Raw genomic sequence first — 19,886 nt, forward strand, 5'->3', positions numbered from 1 at the left:
CCTTAACATTGGAATAAGAAGAATAAAGCTCTGAACAGAAGAACGAGGTGAGCGCATCTAAATCCAAAACAACCAGATAAAAATCAATTTCACATCTTTTAGATGAAGAAGAAAAAATTAAAATTGATCAAGAAAATGATGAAATCCGAGAAGAACACAAGTGGGGTCTCTGATGATTCGAAGAAGACGGAGGACTCAACCAAGAAATTTTGAATTACATTTGTGGGGATGTGAACGAGATGAATCGAACAATATCAAGTTTGAGCTTCAGATCGTTTGAAAATTACTAAATTTGCAAATAGCTCGAGATCGGTTTGTTAATAGCTCGTTTATCGTGTTTAACGAGTCTGGTTTAAGCTCGACATATTTTCGAGCTCGTTAAAAAGCTCATTTTATAAGATTTTAAGAGGTAGGATATAAAGGGTACGATTATCATTTTATAGAATTTCAATAACTTACATTTCAATATAATAACAATGTGGGACAAAAATTCATGACCCAAAAAACTAGTCGAGATCCAATTATGATAAATACACTTGATAAATGTTTATAGTTGCCCGAGGAAACTAAGAAACTTCACAAATTTAGGAAGGACAATGAAAAACGCAAACAATTATGTTTCTTTTTTTCTTTTTTTCAAATGTTTCTCTTGTTTTTGAACAAATGGAAAGGAGAAAAGAAGATGCAGGTTTTAATTAGTATTACAATCAATTGGTGAAATACATTAATTTTAAACTTTGTAAATTTAATATGTTGATTATTTGAGAAAAAAAAAATCAAACTGAATCGTCTAATTTTATCGTTCATGTGTTTTAACATTATTCAAAGACTTTTAAGATGAATCAACCCAATTGTTTAAACGTACACTTTAAAATGTTATTAAATTGAACAATTGATCCGAACAACCTGACACACTACCGAGACGAAGGTGTCAAAATATCAATTTTTTATTAGATTTTATTCGACAATTATTATAAAGAATCTATTTATTAATCATTTGAAATTTAAATGATTTTTAATCTCCTCCCTATCGAGTGTGTGTTTTTTCATTCTTTCTAGAATTTGAAAACAACATAAGTGGTGTAAGGCTCATTAAAATTCTAAATTGCAGCTTGATGTTAACACAAGAATCAAATGTCATCCAAATTATTTTCATTAATCGTAAGCGAAATTCATTCTTCAGAACAAATACAACTGAATAAAATTCCAGGAAGTTGGACCTATCATCCCAGAAAGTAAATGGTTATTATAACATAATCATAATAAAGAAATAAATCACTTCTTTAAATCTTTCTCGTTACAAAAACTAAAGAGACAGGAAATACTAAAAACAATTGAGAAGTTGCAGTATTCTTGAGTGAAGAATCACAACGCTTTCCCATTCCCATTCAGTTAGTTATCAGTGATTCTCCAGATTAGAAGAAAGTCGATCATAGTCGTAATAAATATGAGTCTGTTATGCTTAGAACAATGATTGAACAGGCTTTTGTGGGCGAAGAGTTGAAACACTCTTGAACTGTCAATCCAAAAACAATATCAGTGCAAGATTTTGGTTTAAATTTCAAACATAAGCATGCTTTTCGAAATTATGTATCGTGAAGGATTTTGTGGTGCCATTGATCCCATATTAGCACAGTTTGATTCGATAAAAAAAAATAAGAAATGTGCATTTATAAACACATCGTATAGAGGAATCAGACATCTTACTTTGGATTGCTTATATTTTTCACGAATGGCGTGAAGTGTACATGTCTTGGTGTTGAGCTGTAAATCATGCAACTCAAGAACTGCGTGTTTCAGGTCTGATGTTTTGTACATTGTATAATACTCTAGCGTTGGATTCTGCAAAAAGAAGCGTATTGGTTTAACAGAATTTAAGTATCGGGTTTGAATAAAGTATTGGGTTTAACAGAATTTAAGTATTGGTTGAATAAAGTAAAGTGCATGAGTAATGAGTGAATAAAGGAGAAAAGAAAGAGGCACAAGAAAACCAACCCATGGATGGTCTGATTGATCAAGTGTCCATCTGGCTAGGAATACCGCTGAGGCAGCAATTAGGGAAGGAAGGAACTTCAGGAAACTGTACTCTATTAGTGTTAGTTCTGCAAAATAATTCGCCAAGAATTCCAGCTCCACGGAAGGAATCTGGAAATGGGATGATTTAATCTAAACGAAAATGCCTTATTTAACAAATATCACTAAACATAAATGGAACAACAATTTTATCTACCTCGTAAGAAATCTGCGCTGCATGAATGAACCTCCTACAATCAGCATTGAAGGTATGGAAAAATAAGAGGTGGTGGGTGAACTAAGCAAAACAGCATTAAGTAAAAAAGATTGCAAGGTGCATCAGGTACCTGAGGAACTTTTTCGCGGTGGGAATAGACAATTGAAAACCTAAATAGTTCAAAACACGCCCTTCCATTTTCAGTACCTGTCATTTGACAAGAAATGAATGCTTCAGATAAGATTAAAAGTTGTCCTGACAAAACGGAAATACAAGCTCCGTTGTACTTGGGAAATGTCTTAAATTACTCCAGGCAATATGTGCAAGGTAAATTTCAGACAAGCGTGTACCTCTCCTTTAGTGTAGGTGTTGTCTGTAATAAAGCAAAATTCTTCCACACAAGGAGCACAAATTTCTTCGTATTTCCTTCAAACCATTGATAAATGAAGAAGATTAACTACAGCTATAAATATAGGAACTGTGCTTTTTGATAGATGAGATTATGATTTATGAGAACGCAGACTGTGATCAATTTTTTACTTTCCATGTGGTATTTACAGAAAAAATAAAAAAAATTTCATCTCCACACAAGAATTTATAGAATCGACATGCTCAAAATTGACTAGAAACATGGGATAATCGTTGGCAGAAATATAATCATGATAAATGTGATAAGTCTTGGAAGGACTATAAAGACAGTTAACAGTTGTATTTAGCTAAATGAACTTGTGAAGCTAACATGTGCTCTACTTATTGTATGTAACTTACGAAGCAATTAGCATGCATGTTACTCCAAGGAGTTGCAACTTTTGCTTCTCAATACTGATTGCCGATAGAAATCTATCTATAAGATTTACAGTTAAGTAGAGTGTATCAGGGATCAGCCTATATTCTTCAGAAACCTGGAAAAAAAAGGACAACGCGTGTGAAATCACAAGCACAGATTAAATTATAGAATTTGAGGAAATAATTTTAGGAGAAAATGTTAAAAGTAAAAACCAGAAAGAAAGTTACATAGTGGCCCTGGGGCAGCAAAATACCATCCCCTCACCTCCCAAACATGATTTTATATTTCTGTGAGCACTTAAGACCGCTCTCCTAGCTAAGTTTACATTATTTTACTGAATTTTGTTATTCAATAATGTCAAGATGTAAATGCTAAAGAAAAATGTTAGAATAAAAGGTGAGTGGAGACAAGAAACGCAAAGGAAGGTGCTGGTTTCGAATGACGAGGAACCAGGACACCAGTAGAAAGTGGAAAATCTAAATGTAGGTCAAATAGACTCCCCTAAACCTTGAAAGAGTAATGGCTGGTGCCCCAAAACCAAAAACTTTGATTCATGAAGTAATATTTGATCGAGTAAACTAACCTCCACAAGCCAATCGACCAGAATACTCCTCATTGCCTCAGTTATATCACGCTGCAGCTTTTCCATATAGTCAACCGAAGGCCTCCGGTAAATCTGGAAGGGAAGTATAAAGTGAGAGCACGAAACAGTACTTCATTGGTTAATCAAAAGAAACAGCAGAGGTTTTGGAACATCTACTTAGCTTCCACGGTTACAACAGAAATTTAAATATTTAAAGAATCCAAGTTGTCAGCTATTATGCTGTAGTCTCTTGATTGAATATGTTATAACTTTGGTAGTGATGAGAGAAAACAATACGAACTGTGACAAGCTACCTGGAATTCAAATCATAACATAAAGAACTGAGCTCGACAAAATGATTTAATAGAGCTATGGCAATCTTACGGACCTGTATTACTCGCAAATTAGAATAAATGTCAGCTGCATACATGCTGCACATCAGCGGATGCTTTTCTGAATCTATATCGGTGATGCCCCTATCACCCAAGTTTTCCTTCATACTACTTAAAAACTTTCCATTCTCTGCATGATAATCCACAAACTGTTAAAATTCGTGAGCAAAAACTAGAGAGAGAGCACTTATTATTTTTTGTAATCAATTTCCAAGAATAATAGCTCTTCAGAGATCTATGATACATAATGTGATGACAAAGACAAGGATGTGCAGATTTTATTTTGAACACGATCTTGCATCAATAAACATACTTGAATATTACTGACGTATTGATAACATTTGTCAAAAGAAGACTGATTGAACCAGAAGAAAGTGTCGTGGCAGGATTAATATCACCAGACTTCTTTACGAAAACCACCCAATAACAGTCAATCTAAAGGTTTCAGAAACTTTTTTCCATTTTATGTTGAGACGTGAATATAACTAGCAAAGTTAAATTGTTCTTTTGCAATGTTGAGTTTATATGGTGTGAAACAATATTCCAAGTGCTCAAGTTTATCTTTTGAAAATCTTAATGCAAAGTCGTACCTCTGTTGTATGGAGTTAGCTGTAGAGTGTGCCTAATGGGCATTGTATCCAAAGGTATCAGAACTGCTGTACTCGACATTTTGTCGTCGACTATTTCAGTTGGTTCAATTGCCAAGTTCACTATGGGACCAATTTCTTGTGATTCCTCCACCTTTAGAATGTTCATTTTCTCTGTTACGTTTCTCCTTTTATACCCAGGAACCTGAAACTCTTCAGCAAAACAAGCAGTCACCACCTTCCCAATATTTTGTCTCGAGCTTTTACTTTCCTGGTTGCTAGTCTGATAAAAGAGGCATGTTCAGCATTAGTAAGTTTACAGGTTCAAATTTTGAATGCTACAGACAGCACTTCACAAAATGTAGAGTGATATCCCATGGACCAAAAATTTGAGATACGAATTGAATATTTGCTGTCGACTACTTGAGAAGTACGAAGATCATGAAAGAATATTCTTGAAATTGAAATATATTAAATAAATGATACACTTCCCTAGTGATGATGATTATCTTACCTGTCCTGCAGCTGCAGTGATGCAGTTTGTGTACAAATTATCACAAGTGATGTTAGTTATATCCTTGAGAATAGCCCTTTTCTTTTGCTGAGGACAAGCAGCTGAACTTGATGCATTTTTGTTGTCACATGATGCTGCTCTTTTGGAGTTCGTACGCAAGGCCCGTTTCCCATCATGTTTTGCTGAAGGATGTAAAGGAGGCAATCCTCCTACAGAGCCTAAGGCTTTTGCCCGAGCTCGTGTGATTCGCAGATTTGACCCTGTGATTTTGGAAGATGTATTCTCATTATTCACGCCCTTTTGCCTCATGATACGACAGTTTGTAGAAGCAAACTGCTGTGCCTTCATAATTGCTGCAAGTAGAAAATAAATGCAATGGTTATAACAAGCTATATCTACTGTAGAAGCTGTATTTATGAATAAATTATGTCAAAATTTATTATCATAACAGCATTAGCAGTGGAACTCAATGGAAACAGTAGTTGCTGCGAAAAGTATTGGCACTTCAACATGTTGAGAAGAAATTGGAAATTCACCTGCATTGTCGTCGGATGAGGTTCTACACCGTTAAGCAATTAACAAGCTATCCTTTTGACCACATACTGCCAAGCAGGAAACTGCAGCAGCTGTACCATATTTTACTTATATATTATATTTCTAAAAAGTGATATGACAGGAATATCACACTGCCTCCCTTTCAAATATATGCCAATATCTATACAACATGAACTCAACATTCAGTTTTCCATCTCATTATTTGTTCTTGTCATGTTATAGTTTTATTGTATGTATGACCTATATAAATCATGACCTATATGAATCACACATGGCCAATATGCATAAAAGAAATGAACGGAAGCAAAATACTGTTGCAACAAAATATCTACGCTGAGCTTGAGTAAAATATACGAGAGACGCAATTATGCAAGGGGACAAATTTTGATTCATGAGCCCAAAATGCATTCTTTATGGCTGTAGAGGAAGGTTAATTCAAAGTTGGAACCTTCCAACAATTGCAGGAAATATGAAAAGATGCCGCAAACAAAAAAATGGCTGCTTCCAGGTGTTCACGATATGCTCTAGGAGCTACAACTTATTCTGGAAGTAGCAGAAATCAGTGCGTCAAATTAAATTTTTCGTTGACCATACAATATAGTTAAAATCCCTGTTCAAGCCACCGAACAAGAAGTATTTTACAAGCAATCTGAATACCTCATTCTTTAGACAATTCTACCAATATCCGCATGTCCCTTAAATATTTTATCGATTTAGTCTCAAATTCAAAATAAATCAGAAACAATCTGAACCAAAGTCAATTAAAAAATCTTTCATTCAAATTTGAACACACTTTTCCATCGAAAATAACTACTAGAGTTCCGTTTTATGAATCCAAAATCCAGAACGCACTGACAGAATGGATAGTTAACGTCGACGAGTTTTTCTTTATAGCAGTCTTCCTACGAAAATAACGATCCAAGAACCAAAATCAGGGGAAATATGTCATCTGGGCTACTTTACTTTTACTAGGTGAACTTCGAATTCAAATGCCACCGTATACACTTGTGAATCGATAATTAACATCCGAAGAACTAAAACAAGGAAATAAAATCAAAATCTCAGCTCAACTTCACAGATCTGCGTAATCTGTTACACTTTCAAAACAGAGCTCAAACAAAAACCGCAAAATACTCAAAAAAAAAAAAAACAATAATACCTCGCCAAATTGGTCAAATCTACACATTACCAGCAGAAAAATGTACAACTAAAATGCAAATACATTAAAACGAGAGGAAAATGGAGCTGAGCTCACTCAGCATTTTCATCGGTAGCTCCGGCAGCTGAGCTACTGTTCCGATTCCAGCAGATCGATCATCCAACAGAATGAATAGATACAGAAGAGTGTATGTCTATCTATGGTGTGTTTTTTAATAGAGTGAGTGTGTGTGAATGGAGAAATAGGTGTATATTTAAGTTGGGTGGGGGTGGCGTGGGGGGTGGGTGAGGGAGCGGGAGAGCGGGGAGAAAGCCAGAGTTCAAAAAAAAAAGAACAATGTGCTATTTCCCCTCCTATTTTGCTATTTCCAATCATCTAATCAATTTTCTTTCTAAAATTGTTTACGTATCTTAAGATTGCCGAGTCAAAAAACTCAAAACTGTCCTGAATTTTCTTAACAAATAATAAACGGAAAGGGAAATAAATGAATGCACATTTGAAAATTATAACGGGAAAGTTTATGTTCAAATTAATTATTCGTTCAAAAACATTTAATTAATTATCATGAGATCCTTTTTTTATTATTATTGGATCCCCATATAGTTATTAATTTTTTAATTAAAAAATTAATATTTTGCATTATTATTTTTAAAGAAGTATAAGATTATATCTCTCATTTAAATTTATTATATTAGTTCTTGAGTTTCTTATTCGTGTCAAAAAAATATATGATTCAGTATTTTTACTTTTAAATTTTCTTCAATTAAAGCAAATCTGATTGTATTGATTATGAATATTTAGATTTTAAAATTACTCCTCAATAATATACCTTTTTTGGTTATTATAATACTGATTCTACAACATTGATTTTACATATTAAATTCTATTATATAATAATGAGGATGTCATACTATCTATAACACAATATGTTAAAAAAAAACAAAACAAAACAAAACTCATGATGAGACGGTCTCACGGAATCAACTCCAAATACTATTTGAAAAATAATATTTTTTATATAAAAAATATTATTATTTATAACAGTTATGGATTGAATCAATCCGTTTTACAGTTATAACTCATAAAATTGTATTACAAAAAATTTATCGACCTGATTCACTATATTATAAAACAAAGAAACATTCTAAATAATCAGATCTGCCAAATGCTTGAAGTTTTTAGGTTTTGTGTACGTAGCTATCTCTCGATAGCTTAAAATAATAAAAATAATAATACATTAAAATCAACACGTTTGCAATTAATTTAATGTGTGCATGTAACTGTATATAAAAGTGGAATGTGGGATGAATCCCAATTAATTATTTCACATAAGATATAAATTTTAAGCGTGTCCATACACGCATTTTGATCTGGAGATGATTATTGTTAGTTTTAAGAATAAATTTTCCAAAATGTAATATATATTCATGGTAGAATAATATGATAATTTTAATCCTCGAGTCGATTCTAGTAAAAGTTGAAAATGGGCTGTTGCTCATAAACGTAGATGAAATTAAAATATTGTATGTATCAGTAGTTAGTGTTGTGTTCAAGTGTTGGCAACACCAACACACAACGTGCAACGGAAATTAAGTTTGAACACTCACGTAACATTTAATGAATAAACACCAAATTTGAATTTTACACAAATACAACTACTTGTGCAATGCCCCATGTCAAAAAATCACTAGATAAATATGTAAATCGTTTTATACAACAATACTAGCGAGAATAATAAAACTGAATTCTTGGACACTCCAAGGAATTAAACATCATCAAAATAAATCAAATTAATCTGGATGAATAAAAAAAAGAGGCGTGTTGCTTGAAACCAAACAAAACCATTACTCACCTAACATTTCACCCAGTGTTGTTCTTGAGTGTCGTCGACACCAATCAACAACGCGGTGATTATGTGAATCAATCACACAAACTTTTCACACGAATCTTCAATATTGAACTTGTGAAGGTTCAGAAAAGCTCCAGCAGCTGTAGCGAATCCTTTCAAAAAGCGTCATCATTCTTCTCTCAACATGCCATCTAACAAGTTGGATGAATTTCAAATTGGAATAAAAATATATATATATATTAACTCTCGAATTGATTTGGAACGAAGTATTACTCGAATTTCATATGTTAATTATACGTGAAGTTAAACAGGTGTAAAACATGAATTGAATTTGAGTAAATTTAATTTGTTTTCAATCTCTTCAATTTGAACTCGGTGTTGGAAAAACGACGAAATCTTTTTGGTGAACAAAGTGCTATACACGATTAATAAAGACGCCTTTAAATACATATATACCAAACATAAGTTAATACGATTAATGTCCAGTGTATCAAAATTATATATATAAATCATATTGATTGAAATTATAAAATCTTTATTTATTGAATATCTATTTCAAAAGCTACATATGTTACGATGGTGCGTGATATTAAATACTAATGTCATTGAAGTCAAGGACTAAGACAATGCATGTTAGGTTTGACATATCTAAAAATATCCAAGAGATTGAAAATGACATATGAGAAAATTTGTTTGTTTTTTAAATATAATTATTATTTATATAATATATACACGATGAGAAAATTTGAATTATTTAATTTACATACATATTGATGCCTACAACTACCAGATTTCCCCTTAGCATATCCGAAAATTTAAGAGATTATAATTTCAGAATATTGGGAGAAATTTAATTTTCAAAAAATATTAATTATGAGAATTGATATTTTCTTTTGATAAATTATTAAAGTGACATTAATATAAACGGATGGAGTCATTGTTCCATACGCCCGTACACTTATTAATAACTAGTGCACCGATGCACGCGTTGCGTGATTGTATAATATTTTTTTATAATTCATTTGATTTATATTTAAATATAAATGAGGATCAAAATATAATTATAAAAAATAGTGAGGGACTACACTATAATTTTGATATATAAATTAAAAAATAAATCGAAAAATAAAAGAATAAAAAAACGACCTCAATAAGAATTGAACATATAACCTAAACCCAAAGTAACAATAATTCTATGCACTGAACTACATATAACTTACATTAAAATATTAACATTTTATTAATATATAATTAATAAAACAGACCATGATACCAAATACTCTAAGTGAATCAAACTTAATAAAGTAGTATAGATAAATATGAATTTTTTTTTTCTCTTGATTTTCAGAATAACTCTACATGCCCAAGCTTGTGTAGTATTCGAAAACTTTTTGCTTAAAGCTTTAAAGAAGTAATGTTTTCTCTTCCAAAAAACACAATATCTTGATAATGTAAATTAAATTAAGTGCGACGAAATATCATATAATACTGAGCATGCTGCTCTCCATTGCCAATGGCATTGGCTGTCTTCATTTCTTTCCGTTAAAACAGACCCAGCAAACGAATCGACCCACATATTCACATTTGCAATTTAGTTGATTATTAAGGGCACCCGCAGTGGTGGGTGTTATAACACTCACCACCTCATCAAAAATCGTGGGGCCCATATGCCACATACACATTACATTAACACATATATTCTCTCACATTCATTTTAACATTCACACTCATTATTTCTAGGTCCCGCTGTCCACTCATTCATCTTACTCTTATTTTACATTAAATAAATTCAATTTCAAAATTTTTAAGAAATTTAAATTATTATTATTTTATATTAATAATAATTTGTTTTTATATATTCAGTACATAAAATAATTTAATTTTATGAGTGTCATTTAATTAAAATTAAAAATTTATTATAAACCTAAAATAAAACGGTACAACATATAATAATAAATAACACTTGCATAAAAATATTAGAAAATAAATTAAACTTAAGAGAAGATATAAAATACTAATTGATCGGAGAGTTACATTAACGAAAATGAAAATTACAATGAATGAAAATTATAACAAATGGAAATTACAATAATCGAAAATTACAATAACTGCAAATTAAATATTCCATCTCCCCCTAATCTCTTGACATAGACGTTCGTGGATGATAAGTTGCTCATATGTCATTTGCGAAGTATCCTTCGAAAGGATTGCATATTCCTTTAGTTGAACTTTGGCCATAGCAGCTTTTGCTTTCATCTCCTCTACGTCGAGTTGTTTTTGTTTCATTTATATTCAGTAAACTTTGCAAACATATTGTCCAAGTTTGTTGTCATACACTCCATGTCCAATCTCGTTTTACCTTTTCCCTTTCTTTTTGCTACCTTCTGACCCATTGGACGATTTTCTTCTTCAATTAGGTCTACATGTAGACTCGCATCTTGGTTGGATGAGGTGTTGCTTGCTCCCGACTCCGAGATCCTTGCCTTCTTCGTGCTAACATGGTAATCAACGGACTGTGGAGTAAACATTGGAGAAATAAATGACATACTGGTTGCATGTGGATTAGATGGATAGTTTGGTGGATATGAATTATATGGATAGTTTGGTGGATATGGATTGTAAGGATAATTTGATGGATATGGATTATGTGGATAATTTGGTGGGTATGGAAAATATGGATATTTTGGTGGAATTTTCGAATTTTGGGAAGAAGTATTTTCTTTCGGATTTTTTGGATAACTCACGAAATTTCTAAAAAATCCTCGGTAATTTTTATCCATTTCGGAACAAAGTAGGATTTAAGAAATTTTTGAAAAAAAAGATTTTGAGATGATGAAAATAGAAGAAAGAAGATTTTTGGAGTGAAGAATAATATGTTTTGATGTTTGAAATAATTTGTGTAGTGTGTGAATATTTATAGATGAATATATTATTTTTTTAATAAACTAGCCGTTAAAACAATTTTTTAATTTTAAAAACAAAAACAACAGTTAGTTTTTCATTTAACAGTATTTTTTAATTTATTTTAATTTCCGTTTTTTTTTAAACATACAAATTTGAAATTTAAACTAATACATTAAATAGCATTAAATTTGGGAAATTGGGCGGGGCACGCGTTCAGCGACGGATTTTTAAAAGCCGTCGCAAATAGCGACGGTTTGGTAAAATTGAGCACGAGCGTGGGGCACGCGTTCAGCGACGGATTTTTAAAAGCCGTCGCAAATAGCGACGGTTTTACCAAACCGTCGCTAAGTTTCGAATTTTTTTTTTTAAAAACTGACACAGGGGCGTTCATATGTACACTCTCTCTCATGTGACGTCCACTCACATTGGAGAGTGGGTGCTCTAAGACATAAACCTACCGAGATAGGGATAACCATATATGTGTATGTATCTGTCTGTGTATATATGTATAAGAATAATATTGACAAGAAAGCACGTTTGTTATCTGTACATGCCTCATAAAAGACAGTTTTTTTTTTCCTTTTTTTAATTGCTTTCTTTCCTACCTCAAAAGAAAATTGTGATCCCCCTCGAGTGTTATTTTCTTTCTCCATTTCTTACCAAAGATTCTAACTTTACCTTCTTGAAACTCCTCAAGCTAAGCCCACGAACAACTTTTATCTTCGGATTTTTGTTTTGGGGGGATAGAAAATTGGTTTGAGATGTGAGATTCAAAAGGGGTGATTCTGGTGTTGTAAAAATTTCTCCTTTTTGCTGTTAATGTAATCTTTTGTATTATTATTGTTGTTGTTTATATTATATGGCTCATGCTCAGAGCAATAGTAAGAATAACGAAGCAAATGGTAATATTAATGCTGGCGGTGATAGTGAAGTGAAATCAGCTACTTTTCATGACTTTCTTGGTAACAAGGGCAAACAGCAAGAGTCTGCTCCGGAGACCGGCGGGGGAAGCCGGCCGCCTCCGGATTTCTCGGCGTCGGCTACTTCCGAGCAGGCCTCTGGTAGGAAGAAACCATTAAATACCTATTTTTACTTTGTTTTATTTATTATAGTATCTTGTAACTATTGTGTTTGTCGAGTAGCGCTTGTCTTTGATTCCTTTTATTACTTTGTTAAAATGATTTTATTTTTAATTGTGTGACAGTGAGTGCTCTAGATTTTTATCTTCAAATAATGGAGTGACCTCGGATCTTCAGCCAATTGGCAACCAATGCTTTTGATTTATTCGGCATATTTAGCCCTATATGTTTTACATTTGCATAAAAGTTGATTCTCGAGTTCTTTACTTACAAAACACTATTTTGATGAATTGGGAGGTTGGTACTTTTGGCAACGGAGTAGTTCTGTCTGTGGTACTGAGGTCATTCATTGATGGAGTAGTTTTTTTTTGTACTGTTGTCTTGTGTACATTAAAAAATCGAAACGAAGTTGCTAGGCGTAAAGTTTCGTGTAAAGGTTGCTGATCTATTTCGGTGATTTCAAAGAAGACTAATAATGTGAAACGTGTGGACATAAATTATATTTCTGTAGCAAAAGTTTAGCACACAATAGCAGTTGACGTTTATTAAAGATCATTTAACTAGGTGGCTCCATAGCTAACTACGTGTTGTTGGTACTTTTACGATCTCAAGATTATTGTGATTACTTGATGGATCCTTGATAAATTAATGGTTATTTTTTCTACACTAATCATGACAGAGAGACATGTAAATAATCATTTGGAGGGGATACCTTTCTACGGATCAAGGGGCGAACTTAGGCCTGAAACTAGCTACAGATTCGGTGGAAACAAGCGAAGTAACTCTGACTCCTTTATGGTGTCGTCAAGAGATAAACTGCCACAAGGACAACCAGATTCGCAAGATAATCCAGTTTTGACAAAGGTGTGCTCTTTCTTATTTCTTTCCTTTATATTTTTCATTGTCTCTCTTGAAGATTAGCTCTTACCAACCCCTGGAAATTAGTGCTTAAGGTTCTGATGCCTTTTGCAGGCTGATTCACATTGAAACAACTTAATCTCACAATGAATTTTCTGTTCAAGTTCAGGTCATGCGATATTCTGGGGGAGAACAACCTAGACAACCACATGACGAGGAAACCTTTGGTGCGCACCAATTGAGGCCCATTCCATCCTCATTTATATCGCAGTCGTCCCATGGTGGTAGAACTGATGCTAACAATCCCAAGTGGGATCGAGCTATACCGGGGAATCTTGGACCAGGGTCACAATATCCTCCACGTTCCGGTCAGGTTGCACCATTTGGATACCAGGCACTCTCTAGTAAGATTAGAGACACAAATGTGGGTACTTCTGTTGTATCACAGACAGCTGCTGATGAAGGATCTAGAACTGGAATAAAAGGTTCAGGAATTTTGAGCTCAATTAATACAGTTGGAGGTATCTCAGGGAGACAGCCTTCGGGGGTGCTGATACGCAAGGGTGAACAAAAGTCTGGAATTTGTGTATCTGAACCAGAGTCTTCTATTTCTCCCAGGTTAATTTGGATGACATGTTTTATTTGATCACACTTGAGTATGCACTCTTGGATATTAACTTTGAGTCTAAATGAGTTTTGATTGTTCAATCTCTATTACTTTATGGCAGCCAACATGGGACCGAGTCTTCTGGTCGTCAGATGACTATATTTTATGGTGGTCAAGCGCACGTTTTTGACAATATTCATCCAAACAAGGTTTTTTCTACATCTTTTAGAAGTTATTACGAATATTGTCTATGTTTCTAGTGCGCTTTGATTTCTTGCTAATATTTACTTGGATACACTTGACAACTGACACCTGTAATTAATGTGGACTTATCTGAAGCAACTATAAGCTCGCTCTCCCTTCCCCCCCTTCCCGAAATAGGGATCTACTTTCTCCCCTATAGCTTGTTAACATTGAGCTCTTTTAGTGCTATATCATCAGAAAGTTTTTTAAAACCACTTTCTTAAAAGCTCGAGCTTATGGGAGAGGATTTAACCATAGTTTTTATATTTGACACTCATTCAAATGTAAGGCATAGATCTGAAATTAATATCCGGTATACACATTTGACGGATGGGTTTCGGACAATCATGCCAAATTGAAGACCAATTTAAAGAAATATATATATAAGGGTTGCCTGTCAAAAATTCTGAACTTGCTACTTCATTCTGATATCATCATGTCAGAAATCATATTTTCTAAAGCTCAAGCTCGTGAAAGGTTGTACAACAATAGTTTTATGTTAACAAATCATTGTTTGATATCATTTATGATAACTGGGCATTATCTCTGAAAATTTATCGCATTCTCTGTGTATATATCAGGCAGATGTTATAATGGCTTTGGCTGGATCAAATGGAGGATCTTGGTCTACAGCCTATACTTCTAATTTGGCAGTCAGACCCTCCAGCGGACAAAACCAAATTCCGGGTGGTGGTGAGAACGTCATGGCAATTTCTATACTGAGGGAGTTGGAAGGGAGATCATCTGATAGAGAGGATGTCTACCGTGGTTTTAGCTCTGGTAATCAAAAAATGTTTATTTATCCCATTTGTTTAGCTACTTGCACTATGACGTATGGTCGCAAGTCCTTAATCGAGGAAATGAAATGGTACTTCATTTCTTGTTTGAATGTGCCATCAATCAACCAGTTTTCGTAACTTTCTAAAAATTATTTTTCATGAAGACATCACCAGCTAAAGGTATAATCGTTTGTTTTCTTGATATCGAATGCTAATACGTTGATGCAGAAAAACCACATTGTTGATGTAGGAAATTATCAAGCGGGCATCAGAACCAAGGAGAAAACTGCCTCATTCAAAGAAACTAAAATTGGTGCTGGAGAGAAACCCGGGTAGTAATGGTGACATTCCACCTTTTCAATTATAAATGGCATTGGATACCAAATATGGTTCGAATGGACTCCATCTTCGATTATATTCTGTTGATTATGCTGCTGTTTCTCTTGAAATTAGGCGTTATTAAGCTTTTTTGTACTCCTGTTTTTGAATGAAAACTTGTATATGGTTCTATTTCTTTGCAATGCTAAGGTTGAACCATCCAAACGCATTAGAAATTCACCTTTAACTTTCTCTCCACTCATGCCAGTTCGGGCATAGGGATTAAACTCCCACAAGTTATTTTTCCAACCAGAAATTCCAACATTATTGAAGCCACAATCATCAGATATGGGTATCTCACCTCTGAAAGGCTGTGACTGTCTATTTCCGAAATCCTAACTGGAACCACCCATCAATATGGGCAATAGCAGAGCCAAAACTTTGGGATGAAAGAACAAGTAAAAAAAAATTGGAGTGGGAAATTTTAGTTTTGGATCAGAAAACTACCATGAAAGATAATATTTTTCGGTCTTACAGATGCCCCTGTTGGATCCATTCCTGCTGATGGGCTTCAGATACTAAAATTGATTTAAGTCGAACAAGGGAGAAAATGCAGGGCTAACCTTCCTTGGTTCTATTTACTTTTACAAAATTCCCGCATATCTTATTCATGATGAGATTCGACAATCATATGAATCTTCTGAGGCACATTCACTATATATATTAATGTCATTAGAGATTTCATTTGACACACACCAATCGTTATAGACAAATTTCAGGGAATTGATCTATGTTCGAGTAATCTGAGCCCGGAGCCTCTCGTTTCTTGCACGTTCTTCCTGGATTTACAAGGATGCAATATGAGTATACGCGCACTGTGGTTAGTGGAATGACAGTAACAACAAAAAAAGATACCAACATCACCACCATACCTGGAGAAGTTTCAAGAGAGAGGAGTTCTGCCTTTGCTCTGAAATTGCTGTTGTGCACTTTTCTTTGATAGAGTCGCATATTTTTTCCTCAGATTGCAGTGTCAATTCCACTTTCTCCAGTTTCTGTGACGTCAGGAGAAAGTTGCTTTAATTTAAGAAAACCAATCTTGAATTCATAAGTTGCAAAGACACTATACAGGAAAAGATTATTAGCTTCTTATCATATTTCGACCTACTATAAAACGAGGAAGAAAAGACAATATCTTTAGAAATCTATATCTATAATATACATGTTCCTTTCTTTTCCTTCCATTAAAATCTCCCAAAGAAGCCTTTAAAAAAAATTTCTCCCAAACAATAAATTTTTTTTGAATTTCCTTTCCCTTCTTTTCATCCCAACTCCCAATCTAAGCCCAACGAGTTCAAATTCCTGGATAATTTCATGCATAGATGCTAAAAGCGTGTGTGTCACAAACTATTATTGGCACGGATGCATTAGCTTCAAATTCAAAAAGTCAAACTCGTTGATTTTTTACGAGGAAATCGGTACCTGTTGGGTTCCTTTCAAAATTCCCTCCAGGGAATGGATGAGTTTGCCCCGCCCATCAACACTGCTAATAGCATCTTGAAACTGCGGAAATAATACACAATATGTATAAATGACAGCAGTGAGGGACTGCTCGAACATATGTGATAATTATATGACAGTTGAATAAAATTCAGCAAACAATGGAGAAATGGTTGAACAATTTTCACCTGCAAACTAATGGAGTTCAACAAGGATATTTCCTTAAGCATTAAAGCCTTAATCTCCATCAAGGCATTATATGTGTCATAGTGCTTACAGGTTTGTCTATGCTTTTTCTGCGTAATAGCCGGAGCAGCTAGGGCAGCTATTCAGTTAAGTAAAAAAATTGTATTTGTTAACACTTAAATCATTAGATTCTCATGTATTTACCTGAATCTGATTATCGAGTTCAGAAGATCGTATTTCATACCTACATCATGAGATACAGATTCAAATCGATATATAAATATAAGCCACCAACAAATTTGGAGTTCTATTCGTAGGGCAAAGATTCTAAACGCTTTGATGTGTACTGTATGAGTTCATCTTGTGTCAGCACTTCATCAAGCTCCCGCTTCAATTGCACAACTGATCTTAGTTTTGCAGAAAGTTCCTGTCGAGAAACAGGAGAGACAACCATTTCATCAAAATATCAACTAGAAAACACGCTGCTCAGAAGACACGGAGCACCATGAAAGTAGGACGTTGTTCAATCTTTAGGAAATGCTGGTTGATGTGGGATTCTCAAGGACTGTCAAGCAAGTGAAGTACTAAACAATATTATTTGCATTTGATTACTACGAAACACCATTCAAATATCTAAGACAAAAGAAGAGAGTGTCAAATAAAACTGGGCCAGATTCATTGTCATGCAAAGAAGGAAATCAAAAAAATCAAATACGTTGACGAGGAAATTACCAAACAAAGCCATGAAGTATTTATTCATTTGAAATAGAAAACTGTGTTCTACCGAACTAACCGTCTTTCTCAAACCCAGCTTTTCATTGCAGTCTTGAAACGAACTATCAATGGCATCACCAAATTCATCATCATCTGTAGGACTATGCAAAATTTTATCAAGTTCCTCAACCTCCACCTGCAATCTTGACCACTCTAAATCCCACTGGGACTGGAAATCCGATTCTTGCCTCGCGAGCCCCTAAACAAACTTCAAGAAAGAGTCAGACATGGATAGTAATCTAACGGCAAAAATGCAGATGACTGGTTTAAACGGATGACAAAATCCAATCAGTTTTTGGTTGGAAAGAAATTAACACATGAGGGTAAACAACAAAAAGTTTGGCACAGAGTTAAACAAGAAGAACTTTCACTTAATAAAGCAACACAAATGTAGATAATGACCAGCTCAAAAGGAAAAAAAGCAAAACAACCTCCAAGGACTCCAAAAGCGATACCAATCTCGAATACACTGAAGAATTCGGACAATATTTGTCATCTCTCTCATGAATTTGAATGTCGTCCAAAACTTGAGCCTCGTTTTGTTTCTGTCAATTAGCAAAATATCACTACCAATCAACACAGCGACTTCCAAGATACAACCCCGTTGTGAACAATTCGTTCCTACTTCAAGCATATGATTCTTAATAATAAGCAAATATAAAATGTGAAAAGAAATCTTGTTAATTGATTTTTATGAATGAAAACTTAAGTGATTGATATGCGAACTTCTTCCTTTGCACAAGGAGTAGATATCTGTGAAGAAGGAAACTTATCCCTAGAATATATCACCGATTATATCCATGCCACAGTCAAATGATTTTAATCCGTAAGGTCGAGATTTAATTAACTAAAAATGGAGTTTGATTTAATTTTCCAAAACTTCGCCTCAAGCTGAAGCACAAGACAGACTATGAAACTTGATGATCATTTTTTCTTGGATGCGATAAATTCATCAAATATGCCACTAAGTTCACACATCCCCAGGGCACCCACTTCACATGGTTACTCCAACAAAATGGTCGAGTAAACAGAAAATGCAATGATAAAATATTAAAGCAGACAGAAATGCAAAGATAACATATTCAAGCAAACAGCAAATGCAAAATCAAACTGCAAGGTGAAATCTTTTGCCATTAACTGACCAGTATCTCATGATTTTTCAGAGAAATTTCAAGATCAGGTGATCCCTTCTCAATCTGCAAATAATAATCTCGTTCGAGATTCGAAAACCAAATCTTCACATTCGTGTTTTCTTGAAAATCAACTCGGAATAATATTACTCAAATTCTCAAAATGAAAACGAATATGTAAGGATTGAACTACCTCTTCTTTGTCCATCACTTCGCGTATTGTGTAAATAAATTTGAAGAAATTAACAGTACTTCGTCTCGTTTGGTTACAAGAATTGAAGGAATGATTTATTTGGTGAAAAAAATAATGTAAAAAGGGATTTAACGTTTAAAAAAAAATTGTGAATGTGCAACCAAAGTTTTGTATAAAAATACTTCTGGATAAATGTGAAGATTTTTATTTTCTAATAGTCAACGAATTTAATTACAAAATAATATTATAAAAATTAATATAATCACTTGACATTTAAATACAAACTTGCATCCACACAATTTATTTTATCAATTATATTTAATTTAATTAAAACATTTTAAAAATAAATTTTGAAATAATTATGATTTAAAAATTTATCCAAGTGCAAATGTTTCTAAACTTGAAATGAATATTTAAAATAAATATATATTTTGTCCAACAAATTCTAAATTTTATGCAAAAATAAAAATTATATTACATTTATAGAACAAAAAATAACAAGCTTAAATTAGTTTTTCTATTCTAAGATTAAACAAGAAAGGATAATTCAGGAAAAAAAATATTTGATAAATATAGGTTATGGACTAATGGTATGAAAATATAGTGAAATGAGTTTTTTTTTAGGTTTTTTTAGAAAAAGAAAGAGAAATGAGATTTTG

At 33.5% G+C, this 19,886-nt stretch overlaps 3 protein-coding genes across 6 annotated transcripts; 1 reads left to right on the forward strand and 2 right to left on the reverse strand.

Moving 5' to 3' along the window:
- Positions 1 to 1,135: 1,135 nt before the first annotated feature.
- On the reverse strand, positions 1,136 to 7,078 carry LOC142555520 (cyclin-A2-2-like). The gene is made up of 13 exons (XM_075666422.1): positions 6,904 to 7,078; positions 5,630 to 5,719; positions 5,094 to 5,446; positions 4,583 to 4,862; positions 3,989 to 4,122; positions 3,601 to 3,693; positions 2,999 to 3,132; positions 2,581 to 2,656; positions 2,361 to 2,437; positions 2,231 to 2,264; positions 1,996 to 2,145; positions 1,708 to 1,842; positions 1,136 to 1,516 (listed from the first exon to the last, which is right to left on the reverse strand). The coding sequence occupies exons 3-13, from the start codon at positions 5,439 to 5,441 to the stop codon at positions 1,463 to 1,465; spliced, it is 1,515 nt and encodes a 504-aa protein (XP_075522537.1). The 5' UTR covers positions 5,442 to 5,446; positions 5,630 to 5,719; positions 6,904 to 7,078; the 3' UTR covers positions 1,136 to 1,462.
- A 5,058-nt stretch (positions 7,079 to 12,136) lies between these two features.
- On the forward strand, positions 12,137 to 15,669 carry LOC142555521 (protein TIFY 8). 2 transcript variants are annotated; one of them, XM_075666424.1, is made up of 6 exons: positions 12,137 to 12,621; positions 13,319 to 13,503; positions 13,667 to 14,115; positions 14,226 to 14,313; positions 14,929 to 15,127; positions 15,355 to 15,669. In XM_075666424.1, exons 1-6 carry the CDS (start codon positions 12,420 to 12,422, stop codon positions 15,369 to 15,371), a joined length of 1,140 nt encoding a protein of 379 aa, XP_075522539.1. In that variant the 5' UTR covers positions 12,137 to 12,419; the 3' UTR covers positions 15,372 to 15,669. The 2 variants fall into 2 exon arrangements, with proteins under 2 accessions (XP_075522539.1, XP_075522538.1); XM_075666423.1 differs by having other exon boundaries at positions 12,138 to 12,621; positions 15,377 to 15,669.
- A 467-nt stretch (positions 15,670 to 16,136) lies between these two features.
- Positions 16,137 to 19,358, reverse strand: LOC142555522 (uncharacterized). 3 transcript variants are annotated; one of them, XM_075666425.1, is made up of 10 exons: positions 19,228 to 19,358; positions 19,047 to 19,100; positions 18,336 to 18,449; positions 17,924 to 18,103; positions 17,478 to 17,557; positions 17,335 to 17,374; positions 17,133 to 17,240; positions 16,927 to 17,007; positions 16,377 to 16,499; positions 16,137 to 16,283 (listed from the first exon to the last, which is right to left on the reverse strand). In XM_075666425.1, exons 1-10 carry the CDS (start codon positions 19,240 to 19,242, stop codon positions 16,233 to 16,235), a joined length of 846 nt encoding a protein of 281 aa, XP_075522540.1. In that variant the 5' UTR covers positions 19,243 to 19,358; the 3' UTR covers positions 16,137 to 16,232. The 3 variants fall into 3 exon arrangements, with proteins under 3 accessions (XP_075522540.1, XP_075522541.1, XP_075522542.1); XM_075666426.1 differs by lacking the exon at positions 19,047 to 19,100; XM_075666427.1 differs by lacking the exon at positions 18,336 to 18,449.
- Positions 19,359 to 19,886: the final 528 nt, after the last annotated feature.

The sequence above is a fragment of the Primulina tabacum genome, chromosome 9 (assembly GCF_025594145.1).
Source record: "Primulina tabacum isolate GXHZ01 chromosome 9, ASM2559414v2, whole genome shotgun sequence".
In the NCBI taxonomy this organism is placed as follows: Eukaryota; Viridiplantae; Streptophyta; class Magnoliopsida; order Lamiales; family Gesneriaceae; genus Primulina; species Primulina tabacum.